The 13,017-nt window shown below is 54.7% G+C and overlaps 1 protein-coding gene across 3 annotated transcripts; it reads left to right on the plus strand.

Moving 5' to 3' along the window:
* Positions 1–591: 591 nt before the first annotated feature.
* SERPINA1 (serpin family A member 1) lies at positions 592–11,492 on the plus strand. Of its 3 annotated transcripts, none has more exons than XM_033850670.2 (6): positions 624–716; positions 2,610–2,713; positions 7,657–8,315; positions 8,976–9,246; positions 10,229–10,376; positions 11,226–11,492. In XM_033850670.2, the coding sequence occupies exons 3-6, from the start codon at positions 7,661–7,663 to the stop codon at positions 11,415–11,417; spliced, it is 1,266 nt and encodes a 421-aa protein (XP_033706561.1). In that variant the 5' UTR covers positions 624–716; positions 2,610–2,713; positions 7,657–7,660; the 3' UTR covers positions 11,418–11,492. The 3 variants fall into 3 exon arrangements, with proteins under 3 accessions (XP_033706563.1, XP_033706561.1, XP_033706562.1); XM_033850671.2 differs by having other exon boundaries at positions 625–716; positions 2,613–2,713; XM_033850672.2 differs by lacking the exon at positions 2,610–2,713 and having other exon boundaries at positions 592–716.
* Positions 11,493–13,017: the final 1,525 nt, after the last annotated feature.

A 13,017-nucleotide genomic window follows, 5' to 3' on the forward strand; every position in this document is an offset into this window, starting at 1 on the left:
CATGAAATACTAGGGGGGAGGGGAGTGGGAGGATGGGGAGACAAGAAGGACTGAGTGTGGAGTCCTTGCCTCAGAAGGGATAGGTCCCAACCCCGAGCCCCACTTTCTCCCAATCTCCACCCCACTGCTCTTTCTTCACTCCACCTCCAAGTGCCCAGTCCCCCCGACGTCCTGCACCTTTTCGTCCCACAGCCAGGGTCTGTGACGCACACCTCCCCCATACACACGGTCCTGTCTCAATCTCTGCGGGGCTCTTCTTGTGCATTTCAGAGGTGGCTCAGGTCTCGTCCCTCTACAGGTGGCCCTGGAAACCTGCCAGGACCCTGATGCCAGGCTCTGGGCCAAAGGATGACATCTGTCATCTCCGTTAATCTTTTCTGGCAGGTGCTACCAGCCTGCCTACAGAGGCTCAAAGAAACTGGGTGATCCTGGGTCACACAGCCAGACGCAGCAGGCACAGCAGGTGACACACAGGACTGCCTGGGCCGTGAAGGGCAGTCTGTCATCTGCCCGGCTCCTGGCAGTTTTGTGCAAGGCAGCTTCCTGCCCCAGGTCCCCGCCCCTCCCGGACCTGCTGCCTGGGCCACCGAGAGCTTTCTTCCTCCTGTGCTGGCAGAGCCCGGGCGCTGCACTCGGGGACACACAGCCTGCACGCTGCAGCCAGGAGCCCCAGGGGAAGGAGGAGTTCCTTCCGCTGCAGGAACTGGGAATTGAAGGTAGGGGGGTTGGAGAGGGGGCGGCACCTTCCCACCAGCCCCAAGCCACCGGGCTGAAAGGGTTGTCGCACCTGGCGACAGCCTGGGTGCTTGCCTTCGCCCATTCAGTGCGAGAGCCGGGAGGGGCAGCCGGGCGTGGCAGGAGGCCATTGCACAGATGGGGAAACTGAGGCATGGAGAGGGGAAGAAATGCCCAGAAGGTATGGAGGGTAGGCCTCACCTCACCACACCCTAGGTCTCCAAGCTGTGGGCAGATGTAGTGCCCTGGGGGAGATGGCCTTTCAGCCAGCTCAGGGGAAAGAGTCAGAGTTCTGAAGCCAGACTGTGGAACCGGGGAGTGGGGAGGTATGGGAGCGGGAAGTCCACCCCTTCCTGAGCTAATTTCTGCTTCTATATGAGGGGTGGTACATACTCCCCTCACAGGGGGTACTGACAGTACTGAATGAAGGAGTCCTGGGAGGAAGCTCCTGGATAGCTCCGCCCCAGCCGCCCACCCAGAATGACACCCGCGAGACCCACTGTCATGGGGATGACAACATCACGGGGGGCTCACCATGCGCCCCCAACACTGGGCCCTGAGCTTACCTGAAACTGCTGCATTTAGTCTTTGCAGCAGCCCAGCGAGGTAGGAACTGTCACCATCCCCATTTTACAGATGGGGAAACTGAGGCACGGGGAGGTTAAACAGCTTGCCTGAGATCACACAGCCAATGAATGGGGGCCCTGGGTTCCCTGGTCTGACCCTGTGAGCTAGAGGAGCCTACAGGCTATTCACCTGGCGGAGTCCCACAGCTGGGGCCGGGGGAATGAGAGAAGGACAAAGACCTGCTTGTCCACTGACTCAACAAATAAGTATCCACTGCGTGCCAAGGGGGCGTGGGACGGTGCACACAGTGTGAGGCCAACCGCCTTGGGTTTTTAAATGGATCAGGGTCAAGTAGGGCCCCACTGGCCTCAACCCTGCATCAACACCTCCAAGCACCCCCAGTGCCCCCAAAAGCCTGCAGGAGCTCCTGCACGGAGCAACAGTCCCAAGGAAAATTCAAACAGCCTGTGGATCGCATTAGTCTGCCGGGAGCCGCATCCAGTGGAAACAGACGTGGGCCTGAGGCTGGCCAGGAACTGAGCCTCTTCCTGCCCGGAGAAGCCTGGAGAGAAGGTCTGAACAGAGGGCTGTGCAGACCAAGATCAAGAGCCTAGTGTGTGCCCGGCGCTTTACATAAGTGATCTTGTGTATCACTGACAACTGTGCCAGGAAGTGGGACCTCCAAAGCCCTACGCTGCAAACAAAAATACCTCGTGGCTCAGAGAGGTGAAGCAGCTTGCCTGAGGCTGCACAGCTCTTCTTAGATTGACTCTCTGCCTCCTGGCCTCTGCCCACGGCCACCCAGACCAGCCTTAAGCGGCTGTGTCAACAGCGGTGAAGCCCCATTTTCTTTCCAGGGAAGTCGAGAGAGGTTTTGTATCTGGCTTGGTGACTTTGGGTGGATGAGCAGCCTTTCACCCTGGGCCTCAGTTTCCCCATCTGCCAATTGGACTCATCACCTACCTCACCCCCTGCATCTTCAGCAGTGGGCATTTCAAGGTAGCTCTCTAAATGGTAGCTCTTGCTACCAGTGGGGCAGCCACTGAGAACTCCCCAGTGGGAGCACCGGCCAGCAGGGTCATGCCATCCCGAAGGGCGTGAGTCACATGCCACCCCAGCTTGGAGACAGATGCTGTCGTTTATGAGCTGGGCACAAAGACTCCCTTTGGTGTATGGAACAGAGGGCCGCACGCCACCCAGGAGGAGCACAGACAGGCGGCGTGGGCAGGGGCTCAGTGTCGAGTCAGTGAGCTTAGTCCCTGTTTACTCCTCTGATAACTGGGGTGACCTTGGTTAATATTCACCAGCAGCCTCCCACATCGTCTCTCTGGATCCACTGCTTAAATACAGGCAAGGACAGGGCTCTGTCTCCCCAGCTGTGGTCACCAGCCCCGACCTGGGACAGTGAATCGTAAGTATGCCTTCCACTGGCAAGAGCCTCCAGAGAGGCCTCCGGGTCCTTGCGCGACCCGGGAAAGGCCCTGGGGCTGCAGGGAGGATGGAGAGGGCTGGGGCTTGGCCTCCTGTTGTCATAGTAACAGCAGCCCTGGGGGTCCTTTCCTGCTCCCCAAGCCTGTCCAGGGCCTCCCCAATACCTCCCGGTGATTAAACTGGCCCTCTGTGGGCAGAAGTGGAAACGGGGGGCTGGCTCTGGCGTCCCGGGACCGAGGAAGGAGTACGTTTCTGCTGCACAGCTTCTGTGTCTTTCCCGTAGGTTGTCTTCTGTAGGTCTCAGCACCTCCCCTACTCCTCGGGTGTGTATCTTTTTCCGCTTCTACAGATGAGAAAAATAAGGCTCAGAGGGAGACAGTGAGAAGCCCAGGCTCACGCAGGGACCTGGTAGGGGGGCCAAGCCAGACCAGAAGCCCAGAGTTTCAGCTGCTCCTCAGGCCTCCATCCTCTCCCGAAATGCCCAGAACAGGACCGCACCAGGTCTCAGCCTGGAGGTACCAAATTGGGCACCCCGTGCACTGTGGGCCTCTGGGCGTCCTCGTACGCAGCAGAAGATGGGAAGCTGGGGACGGGCACCATCATCGGGGGGCTTTGAGCTGTATTCCTGAGCCCTCGCTCTGGCCAGGCAGCTCTACTGAAGCCCCATGGCCATCTTCTGAGGTGCTTACCATGGCGCTCCCCTTTTACAGACGAGGACATCCAGGACAGGGAGGCTCATCCCTTGTTCCCAATCACACACCATGTAAGCTCAAGCTCAGGCCGCCTCGTTCCAGAATCCCCGCTCCGGACCCCAGGTCCACTGCCAACATGTTTCCCTCTGGCCTCAGGCACCAGCTGGGGAATGGGAAGCCTGGGCTGGCCTTGAGCCCCCTCTCATGCTGGGTGACCCTAGAAAGTTGCTCAACCTCTCTGTCCTTTTGGTCAAAGGATAGATAACCTTTGCCCTCCTGACCCCACCCCACTCCCACTAGCCTTGATCCCTGAAGTTTAGGAAGCAATATGATTTTTCCACCATTGGTTTTGGGAGATGGGGCCTACAGAGATGACCAAGGCCAAGGCAATCAGACTCCCCGAGAGGGTTCCGAAAGTTTCACAGTATCAGTAACGACTGATGCCTCCTGAGAGCTGACTGCGTGCCGGGCAGTTCTTGGCACTTTGCACCTATTTCATTTGCATAATAGCTCCATGGGGTAAGTACACCCTTATCATCTCTGGGAAACTGAGGTTCAGAGAGGCTGAGTAACTTGTCCAAGGTCACACAGCTGATAGTGAATTGACCTTGGGCATTCTGGTCTCGTAGCCCCTGATCTTAGCCACAGAGCGATGTTGCCCCTCTTCATTTAGCCAGGCCACCTCTGAGTTTTCTGTTCCAAGGCCTCTGCCTTCAGCTGTATACACAGAGAAGGGTTAAATGCCAGACTCAGAAGTCGAAATACCTAGGATTAAATTCAGTTCTGTAGGGACTTCCCTGGCGGTCCAGTGGTTAAGACTCCGTGCTTCCACTGCAGGGGGGCGCGGGAACTAAGATCCCGCAGGCCGTGCGGTGCGGCCAAAAAAAAAAAAAAAATTCAGTTCTGTAAGCAACCAGCTCTGTGATTTTCCGTAATTTACTTAACTTCTGTAGTCCTCAATTTCTCCATCTATAAAATGAAGAAATCAAATGAAGAAATGATAAGGAAGGCCTGCTGTTTACTCAGTGTGGTGATAAGGAGGCGGCCGATGGTAAATACCATTTGCTTGGAGGATTGAATTGAACATACCCCAAACTCAGAGGCCATTCTTTGCTCATCAGCATTCCCCTCTCTGGTCCTGGGTAGTGTGCCAACCGGCCAGGAAGAGATCTGCCAGTTCTCAAGCCTGAATCCTACCTGTGCGCAGGTACGGGGAGGCTTTCCACACCCGCTCGGTGCCCGCCCACCCATCGCCTTGTTCGTTCCTCACGTCTGCCCTTCAAGAGATTCTTTTCTCCACTTTACAGGAAGCCGAGGCTCAAAGAAGTGAAGTCACTTGCCCAAGGCCACTTGCCCGTAAGTGGCGGGGCTGGGTCACACCTGGGCTTATTTAGTGCCAAGTGTCAACAGATTGTGACCTTAGGCCACAGTCGCTTCCCTGGACCCCACTAGGTTGCTCTTGGTCACTCATTTTATGTCCTGGGGGAAGTGGCATGAGATTAGGCAAAGGGACAGCTCACTTTACTCTCCCTGACCTGCCCCTGATTCCAGAAGTGTCACTGTGACATCTTCGTTCTATTGGTTTAAAATGTGGTCCCTACACCTCTGGGCACGTCACCATTTACGTTCTCATCTCCATTTGGTTCCCGCACTAGAATTTGGGGGGTGTGGGGTGCTGCTTTTGATAGAAGGGTGAGAAGAGAGAAGTCTTAGGCCCCCGAAGTTGTAAGGAACAGACTGAGAGGCAAAATGAAACCAACAGGGGCTCAAGGTTAACGTCAGAGTCCTCAGGACCTAACTCTGACATTTACAGGGTCTGAGACCTGGTGACATACTGTCCCATCTGTAGTTCGAGTGGTGGGAAAACCAAGGCTTGCTCAAGCCAGCTTTATCGCTGACTCACTGTGTGGCCTGGGCAAGGCCCTGACCCTTTCCTGGTCTCAAGCCGTTTACTGTGAAAGGAGGAAGCCAGAGTAGGTGATGTAACCCCCTGGCAGATGGACTGGGTGGGAGCCAGGGATGTGCTCACCCCAGCTGCAGCTCCACACCAGCCTTGTTACCTTCTTAAGGCCAGCAGCCCTCTCAGCGGAAGGGCACCGCATCCCATCCCCCTTGGGAAGTCTCAGTCCATGTTGTTTCACGAAAGCCAGATACCCCTCTAATTAAAAATCCAGCGTTGGTACACAGGGACCTCATTTAGATCCCCCCCTGCCTCGATTTATACAGCTGGTGAGAATGAGGCCCCAGGACACGAAGATGCTTGCCCAAGGCCAAGTGGACAGAAGTAGCCCTGTCAGGACTAGAAGCCACGGCCTCTGGCCCTGAGACCACTCAGCATATTTACTGTCCCCACCCTGCAGAAGCCCAAATCCCTCATGATCCCTGCGCCCTGCAAAGATGGGGAGTTTCCACGAACCATGAAGGACCACAGCAAAATCCAGTGGAGTTGTGGAGAGAAATCCAAGGGCGATGGAAATATACAGAACTAATCTTAGCACGATCATAAGCTCTAAAACCGCTGGCTAGTTTAAGAAAAATATAAACAAGTATTACGTAATGCGCGGTCTGCTCTATTTGGATAAGTTAGAGGTTTGAAGGCCAGAAAGAAAGGTGGTGGAAAGAAGCCAGTTTTGTGCTTCATCGTGTTGTTTCATTGGAAGGAAACTTTTAAAAGTCCAAGGGATAGATGAAACCCAGCATTCCTTATTTCCAGCTTTTCCCCCTCAGGTTCTCATGTGCCAAGTTCAAGGGCTCCTTTGTCTTTGTATTTTATTAAAATGACGGTTTTAGTTATATGAGAGTTAGCAGCAGACGCACCCTTCTCCTCTGCTTGGACCTCAGTTTCTCCATCTGGGAAGAGAGCAGGTTGTACTTAGGAGGTCTCAGCCTAGTGGCCCAAGGCTGGGATCTATATGCAGTAGAGGGAGCTCCGTGGGGCAGAACTGGCCCCGCGTTGCGGCAGGTGACAGTGACTTTGACTGTCACTAGATAGAGCCTGACCTTGCTGGGTCAGCCACAAGCTTTGCCGTTCCCTATTATCTCCCCCCAGCCATGGAGCTCATCTCCCTCCCAGCTACCCTCGGAAGCCTTCTAGTTTGCACCCCTACCAGCCTCCCCTCGATGTAATCTCTCTCAGATGCCTTCAGTGTAAGGCTCGGTGTCTAGACTTATTTCACTAAGTTCTCCCAACAATCTTACTTTCTACATGTGACACAATGAGGGCCAGAGAGACTAAATGACTCGGCCAAAGTCACACAGCTGGTAGTGACAGAGACCCGGATTAGAACCCAGGTCTGTCTGAACAGAAAAGGGATGCTTTTTCGAATCTTACCCACCCCACCTCAGCCCTGCCCCGCCAAACAAACCCCACTTGATTGGAGGAACCAGACCTCTAACACCCACGTCCACGCGGAGCGCAGAGCTGGGACACAGGTGGCGAGCGAGATAAGCAGCTAAGCTGACTGCAGCCCATTCCGGCGTCTGAGGCCATGGACTCACTCTGAGGGCCGCCCTCTAGCTCAGGAAAATCTACTAGGGGCTGAGGTTCACTGTGAGTATTAAGGGGGTACGGCCTCCCATCTGGGTTCCCTCACAGCTCTCCTGTGTTCTGACTGCGTGTCACTGGGCAAGATCCTTCCCACTCAGGGCAGCAGCCTCTCTGTCCATTAAAAACCAGGGTTCAGCGGAATCCCTCCTAGGGCTGTTCCAGGTCCAATCATCCCTGAGCCCGATCTGGCCCGCTTCCTGGGCGATCATCTACTTCCTGTGCCTCAGTTTCCTCTTTTGCAAAGTAGGGGCTGTGGCACTTACACCTCGGGGTCATTGCAGATGTTAGTGGAACCATCGAGAGCGTGGACCAGACCCAGACTATCTGGGGCTGTGATTCTGGTCCTGCTACCTTACCGCTCTGGAACCTTGGACAAGTGACTTAACCTCTAGGAGCTTGGTCTCCTCATCTGTAAGCCCAGGATAGTCGCCTGACCTGCCTCATAGGATTGTTACCAGAACGCAGTGAGATAAGACAGTAAAGTGCTTAGAATGGAACTTGGTATATGGTAATCGCCATAAAGCCTTTGCTGTTGTTCTGAGTCTTTCAATGGTGCTGATGTAGGAAAGTGCTCGGCACATAGATGCTCGATAAGCTGTGTTTGCTTTGACATGGCATCAATCGGTGGCCGAGGGGCTCGTCGTGTGGCCTGACCCGGGTGTGGTACCCTTCTCTCTGTTGCAGGACAATGGCATCCTCCATCACGTGGGGCCTCCTCCTGCTGGCAGGCCTGTGCTGCCTGGTCCCCGTCTCATTGGCTGAGGGTCTCCAGGGACACGCTGTCCAGGAGACAGACGCATCCCAGCAGGATCGTGAGCACCGCCAGGAAGCAGCCTGCCACAAGATCGCCCCCAACCTGGTCGACTTCGCCTTCAGCGTGTACCGCCGAGTGGCCCATGAGTCCAATGCCACCAACATCTTCTTCTCCCCAGTGAGCATCGCTACAGCCTTTGCGATGCTCTCGCTGGGGACCAAGGGTGACACTCACACCGAGATCCTGGAGGGCCTAGATTTCAACCTCACTACAAGAATAGAGGCTGAGATCCACGAAGGTTTCCAGCATCTTCTCCACACCCTCAACCAGCCAGACAACAAGCTGCAGCTGACCACTGGCAATGGCCTGTTCATCAACGAGAGCGCGAAGCTAGTGAGTAAGTTTCTGGAGGATGTCAAGAACCTGTACCACTCTGAAGCCTTCTCCATCAACTTCAGGGATGCTGAAGAGGCCAAGAAAAAGATCAACGATTACGTAAAGAAGGGAAGCCAAGGAAAAATTGTGGATCTGGTAGATGATCTTGACCAAGACACAGTTTTTGCTCTGGTGAATTACATATTCTTTAAAGGTAAGGCTGCACAACCAGCCTGAAACAGAAACACCCCCAAAATATTCTCAAACAGTTCTTAACTTTCCTGGCAGTGCAGAATAGGATATAGCCATGCATCTCTGCACGTGTTATTCAATTTTCCACACATGGCCGCTAAAACTCCCCACGATCAAATAGGGTTAGGGAACTATGGATTAAACAGTCAAAGTATCATCGTCTCTGCAGGACTTTTCAGAACCTTAAATGTCCTAATATGCATTGTAAATCCCTATCTGGGAGGGGCGTATGATACGCAATGTCTCCCAAAATAGAGAGCCAGAAAAACAAATTTCGGCAGAGTGTACAGAGGAAATAGGATTTCCTGGAACACGCTTCTGACAACTCGAGTGTAGAGGAAACAGTGACACCTTTGGAGTCAGAAGGACCAAGGTTCAAATCCTTCCTCTACCACTTATGAGCCTCTACAAAATTGAAATTTTGGACCCTACTCCAGTCTTGCATTATCCTCCCAGAATACCTTTCTGTACACTGATTGCTCGTTTTAGCCCCATTTTACAGATGGTGAAGCTGAGGCCCCCAGAGAAGTAGCTCACCAGGAGGCTCAGGGCTCCTTTATTCTACCACTGTTATTAAGCCTTCTCCCAGCCCTGGCTGATGTCCGCTGTCCCTTCTCTCCAGGAAAATGGGAGAAGCCCTTTGAGGAAGAGCACACCACAGAGAGGGACTTCCACGTGGATGAAGAAACCACCGTGAAGGTGCCCATGATGAACCGCCTGGGCATGTTTGACCTCCACTACTGCGACAGGCTCACCAGCTGGGTACTGCTGATGGACTACGTGGGGAACGCCACCGCCGTCTTCATCCTGCCCGACCAGGGGAAACTGCAGCATCTGGAGGACCAGCTCAGCAAGGAGCTTCTCGCCAAGGTCCTGGAAAAGAGATACGCAAGGTGACTTCCCAAACCAGAGGCCAGCCCAGGAGCTGCCACAAGACGTCCAGCCGGAAGGGGGAGGCGGGGGTAGACCAACGTCCCATGGCCATGACCACTGTGCATGAACTTGTGCCTCCAGCAGAGGCCAGCGTCCGTGCAGGTAGCACCAGCCGGGCTCCATGGGAGGGACGGTGCCCAGGGGTGAGGAGTGAAAGTCCTGTCCCTGAGGACTTCCTCCCCAGCCTGGACACTGCCCCTTCCCAGTGGCCAGTGCCCCATGCAGGGAGAGCAGCGCCAACCCATGTTGTGGGCAAACCCAGCAGGAAGAGGTGGGCTTCCCGGCAAAGGTGGCAGCTGAGTGTGGAGTTTCAGGACAGAAAGTCCACGGCAAGACAGGGGGGAAACCTGCTAGGAGAGGCTGGAAAAGCAAAGGCCCAGAGCGGGAAACTCCAGGACACGTTTGACACTGGGTCAGGATCCTCTGTCACTAGATGAGTGTGGTTGGTCACCGTCATGAGCCCCAGATTAGTGCATGTCTCTGTATTTGTAAATATGCCCATGCCCGGAGGAGCTGTTTTCTCATGTACAATATAAAACAAAAATACAGAGAAGTACTCATCATTCACTGAACAGATGTCACTCAGGACCTGCCACCATGCCCCTTGGTCCTCTGGGATCCTGGCCCCGGAGGAGTCCCAGTCTGAAGGGTGACCAAACCCTGCAGGGAAGCAGTGTGCACAGTCCTTCCAGAGGACACCCTGGATCCTCCAGGAGGCCTTATCAGAGGAGGTGGCATTTGAGAGGCTTTGCAGGACAAGAGGACCCCTGGGATTCTAGCATTCTCTGACCCCACGTGTAGAGGAACTACAGTAGAATAGACCAAGGCTGACCTCACATCCTTGCATGGGCAGGGGGACAGGGCGCCAGGTGCGAGGAGCAACCAGAAAAGGAAACACTCTCAATTCTGTGAAACTTTTTTATTTTCTAACCATCGTGACAGTTCTGCCAATTTACACTTGCCCAAACTGTCCATTTCTGGAACCTACGATCTGAAAACTCTCCTGGGTAAACTGGGCATCACCAAGGTCTTCAGCAACGGGGCTGACCTCTCAGGGATCACCGAGGAAGTGCCTCTGAAGCTGTCCAAGGTGAGCGTGTCCTTGACCTCTGTAGGTCAGAATGTGCACGGGGGCTGCAGCTCAAGGGTGAGGCTGAGGAAGGGACAGAGGGACACAGGCACACCTGCAGACTGAGGTCCCTGAGGAATGCCATCGCTCCAAGACTGCAATGTGGTCGGATGATGGAGGGGGACAGGTGGCCTCACATGCTTGGTGCATTTTATTTAAGGACTTCCTCTGAGGTTGTGTCACTCACCCTGTCTCATCCTTGGCCGGGGACTTCCCTTCTTTGGGTCCCGATAAACCCCTATTTACAGAGAGAGGCTTAGGCTCAGGGATTGCAAAGGACCTTTGGCCCTGCGCCTGTGACACCAGGAGCTACCGCTGAATCACTGAGTCTGAGTTACAGAGTGATTTCGACCAAAGAAGCCATTTACGCAGGAGAATTACAGGTGCCCAGAGAAACAACTGCAGTTCAGTGACTGACTGTGCGCTGAGTGCCTGGCTGGGGATGAGGCGTGTGAAGGTCCCCATCGAAGCCCTGGTCCCCAAGGAGTTTAGAATCTGGTCTACAAACAAGTGCGGAGCCAAGGAGACAAAGTACAAGAAAATCCGCCTCCCGAGGTGGTGGGTTCCTTCCCAGGGCCGTTGAGGAGGCTGGTCAGGAAGGGGTGAGGGTCCCCTCGTGGGTCAGACACAAGCCTTGAGAGCCATGCTTGTGTGTCTCCTGCAGGGAGGGGAGGACAGGCCAGGCGATGAGAGAGGCCAGAGCGGGCCCCTCCCTTGGCAAGGCTCTCCTCACGCCTTGCGCCCGGGCGTGGCTGGGGACCGGCAGCCTGTCTCTGTTCAGATGGGACCTCTGTGCTCTCCCCTTTGCAGGCGGTGCACAAGGCTGTGCTGACCATCGATGAGAAAGGGACAGAAGCTACGGGGGCCACGATTCTGGAAGCCATCCCCATGTCAATTCCCCCGGAAGTCGAGTACAACAGACCCTTCTTCTTCATCATCTACGATAAAAACACCAAGACTCCCCTCTTCATGGGAAAGGTGGTGAATCCCACCCAAAAGTAACTGCCTCTCTGGGTTCAGCTGTCCCCTCCAGGCCAGGTCCCCTTCCTCCATGGCATTAAAGCATGACTGACCCGGCCCAAGCTTGTGTGTGGCGTGTAAAGCCCTCAGCCTCTTGCGTCTGAGTCTCTCTTTACGTCCCCAGGATGTGTGTGAAATCCAGGCCAATGTGATCTTTCAAGGGTCCACTGCGTTACGGTTTACTAGCATTTGCACCATCCGGCCCTGTGCTAGGCCAGGATGAAATGTAGGCTAAAACCCACAGCTTACTGACCCTTCCCCAGTCACTGTGGAAAACCTCCAGGCTTTCCAGTCTCCTCTGGGACCCCCAGGGGGAAATCGCACGGGCTCAGAATCCAGCCCGTGGTCCCCACCTCCACCCAGTGTCCACCAGGTCCTTTGCTCAGCGTCCCAACCCCGCTGGTGCTCACTGCAACCCCCGGTGAGAGCCCCTCACCCTGCAGGGCTGCCACTGCTCCCAGAGCCCTCAGCTCACACGGGGACACTGGGCTGCCGCGTCACAAGCAGCAGGAGAAGACCAGGTCCTCTTCTTGTCCCACACTGTCACCTGAGCCAGGCTTGAGCCCTGACCACTCACAGGTCTTTCCTGCAAAAGGCTCTGGTTGGTTTTTCCAGGGACCCTTTCCCATGGGGCTGGACTGGGGACACATACTTCTGCCTTTGTCACTCCATCTCTGCTCCAAGACCCTCAAACGTAGCACTCCTAGAAGCAGGTCTCATCTCCCCAGTGAAGCGAGGTCTTGGTCTGTATCACTTGCTCAGACTCACCCAGGATGTCAGGCCCCCAAGACCACTTAGCCTACGCCCTCTTGTCTTCCCTAATCACACAGCCAAGGTGCCGCAGAGGGCCCTGCAAAGTCCCGCAATGATTCCTTGGCCATAGGAGAGAAACTAGAGCAGACACCCTGTGCCCCAGCTGCCCTCCCTTAGCTAAGCTGTATCAGGGGCCACATTTCCACTTGCCTTATTCCTACCCCAGGGCCCTCCCTGTGGTCTTTGGAGAAAAACCACAGCTCCCTGGGCCACAGTCAGAGGCTGTCCCGGGAACAGACCTTTTCACTAAGGGTCACGTGACTCCTTCTGGCCCTCCAAGCCCCTGCTGGAGGGCTGCTGCAGTCAGGAGGCCTGGCTGGAGCCCAGCCTGAAGGAGCCAGCTCCCTGAACTCTCGTGGAAATATGCTGGTCCTGTGGAAGGACGGCCCCGTCCTACACAAATCCAGTGATCACCATCTAGCCTTTCACTGGGATGAATGTACACCGAAAGAACAAGCTTGAGTCATGTCAGATTTACACCATTTAAGTCAAAATGGCCACATCTGTGCAATTTCACATAACATAATGGATACAGTTGGACTGTTTCCCAAATAAGTCTCTATCCTCTTGAGTTTTCTCTGCCTAGAGACTTCCAACTTCTACAAATTCCATTAATGATACAAACATCTTCCAGCACTTAGAATGATGCCAGACCTGAGGGTCTGAAGACCTGGATCAAGTTCAGAATCTGCCACTTCCCAGCTGTGTGACTTTAGTGAAGTTGCCAAACCTCTCTGATCCTCAATAGCCTCATCACGGTTACAAAACC

The sequence above is a fragment of the Tursiops truncatus genome, chromosome 2 (assembly GCF_011762595.2).
Source record: "Tursiops truncatus isolate mTurTru1 chromosome 2, mTurTru1.mat.Y, whole genome shotgun sequence".
NCBI lineage: Eukaryota > Metazoa > Chordata > Mammalia > Artiodactyla > Delphinidae > Tursiops > Tursiops truncatus.

Excerpts from the sequence above, each read along its gene's own strand:
- SERPINA1 (XM_033850672.2), top strand. The coding sequence starts at position 7,661 with ATGGCATCCTCCATCACGTGGGGCCTCCTCCTGCTGGCAGGCCTGTGC. Across the intron at positions 8,316-8,975 it reads GAATTACATATTCTTTAAAG|GAAAATGGGAGAAGCCCTTT; the intron begins GTAAGGCTGCAC and ends CCTTCTCTCCAG. Across the intron at positions 9,247-10,228 it reads CTGGAAAAGAGATACGCAAG|TTCTGCCAATTTACACTTGC; the intron begins GTGACTTCCCAA and ends CCATCGTGACAG.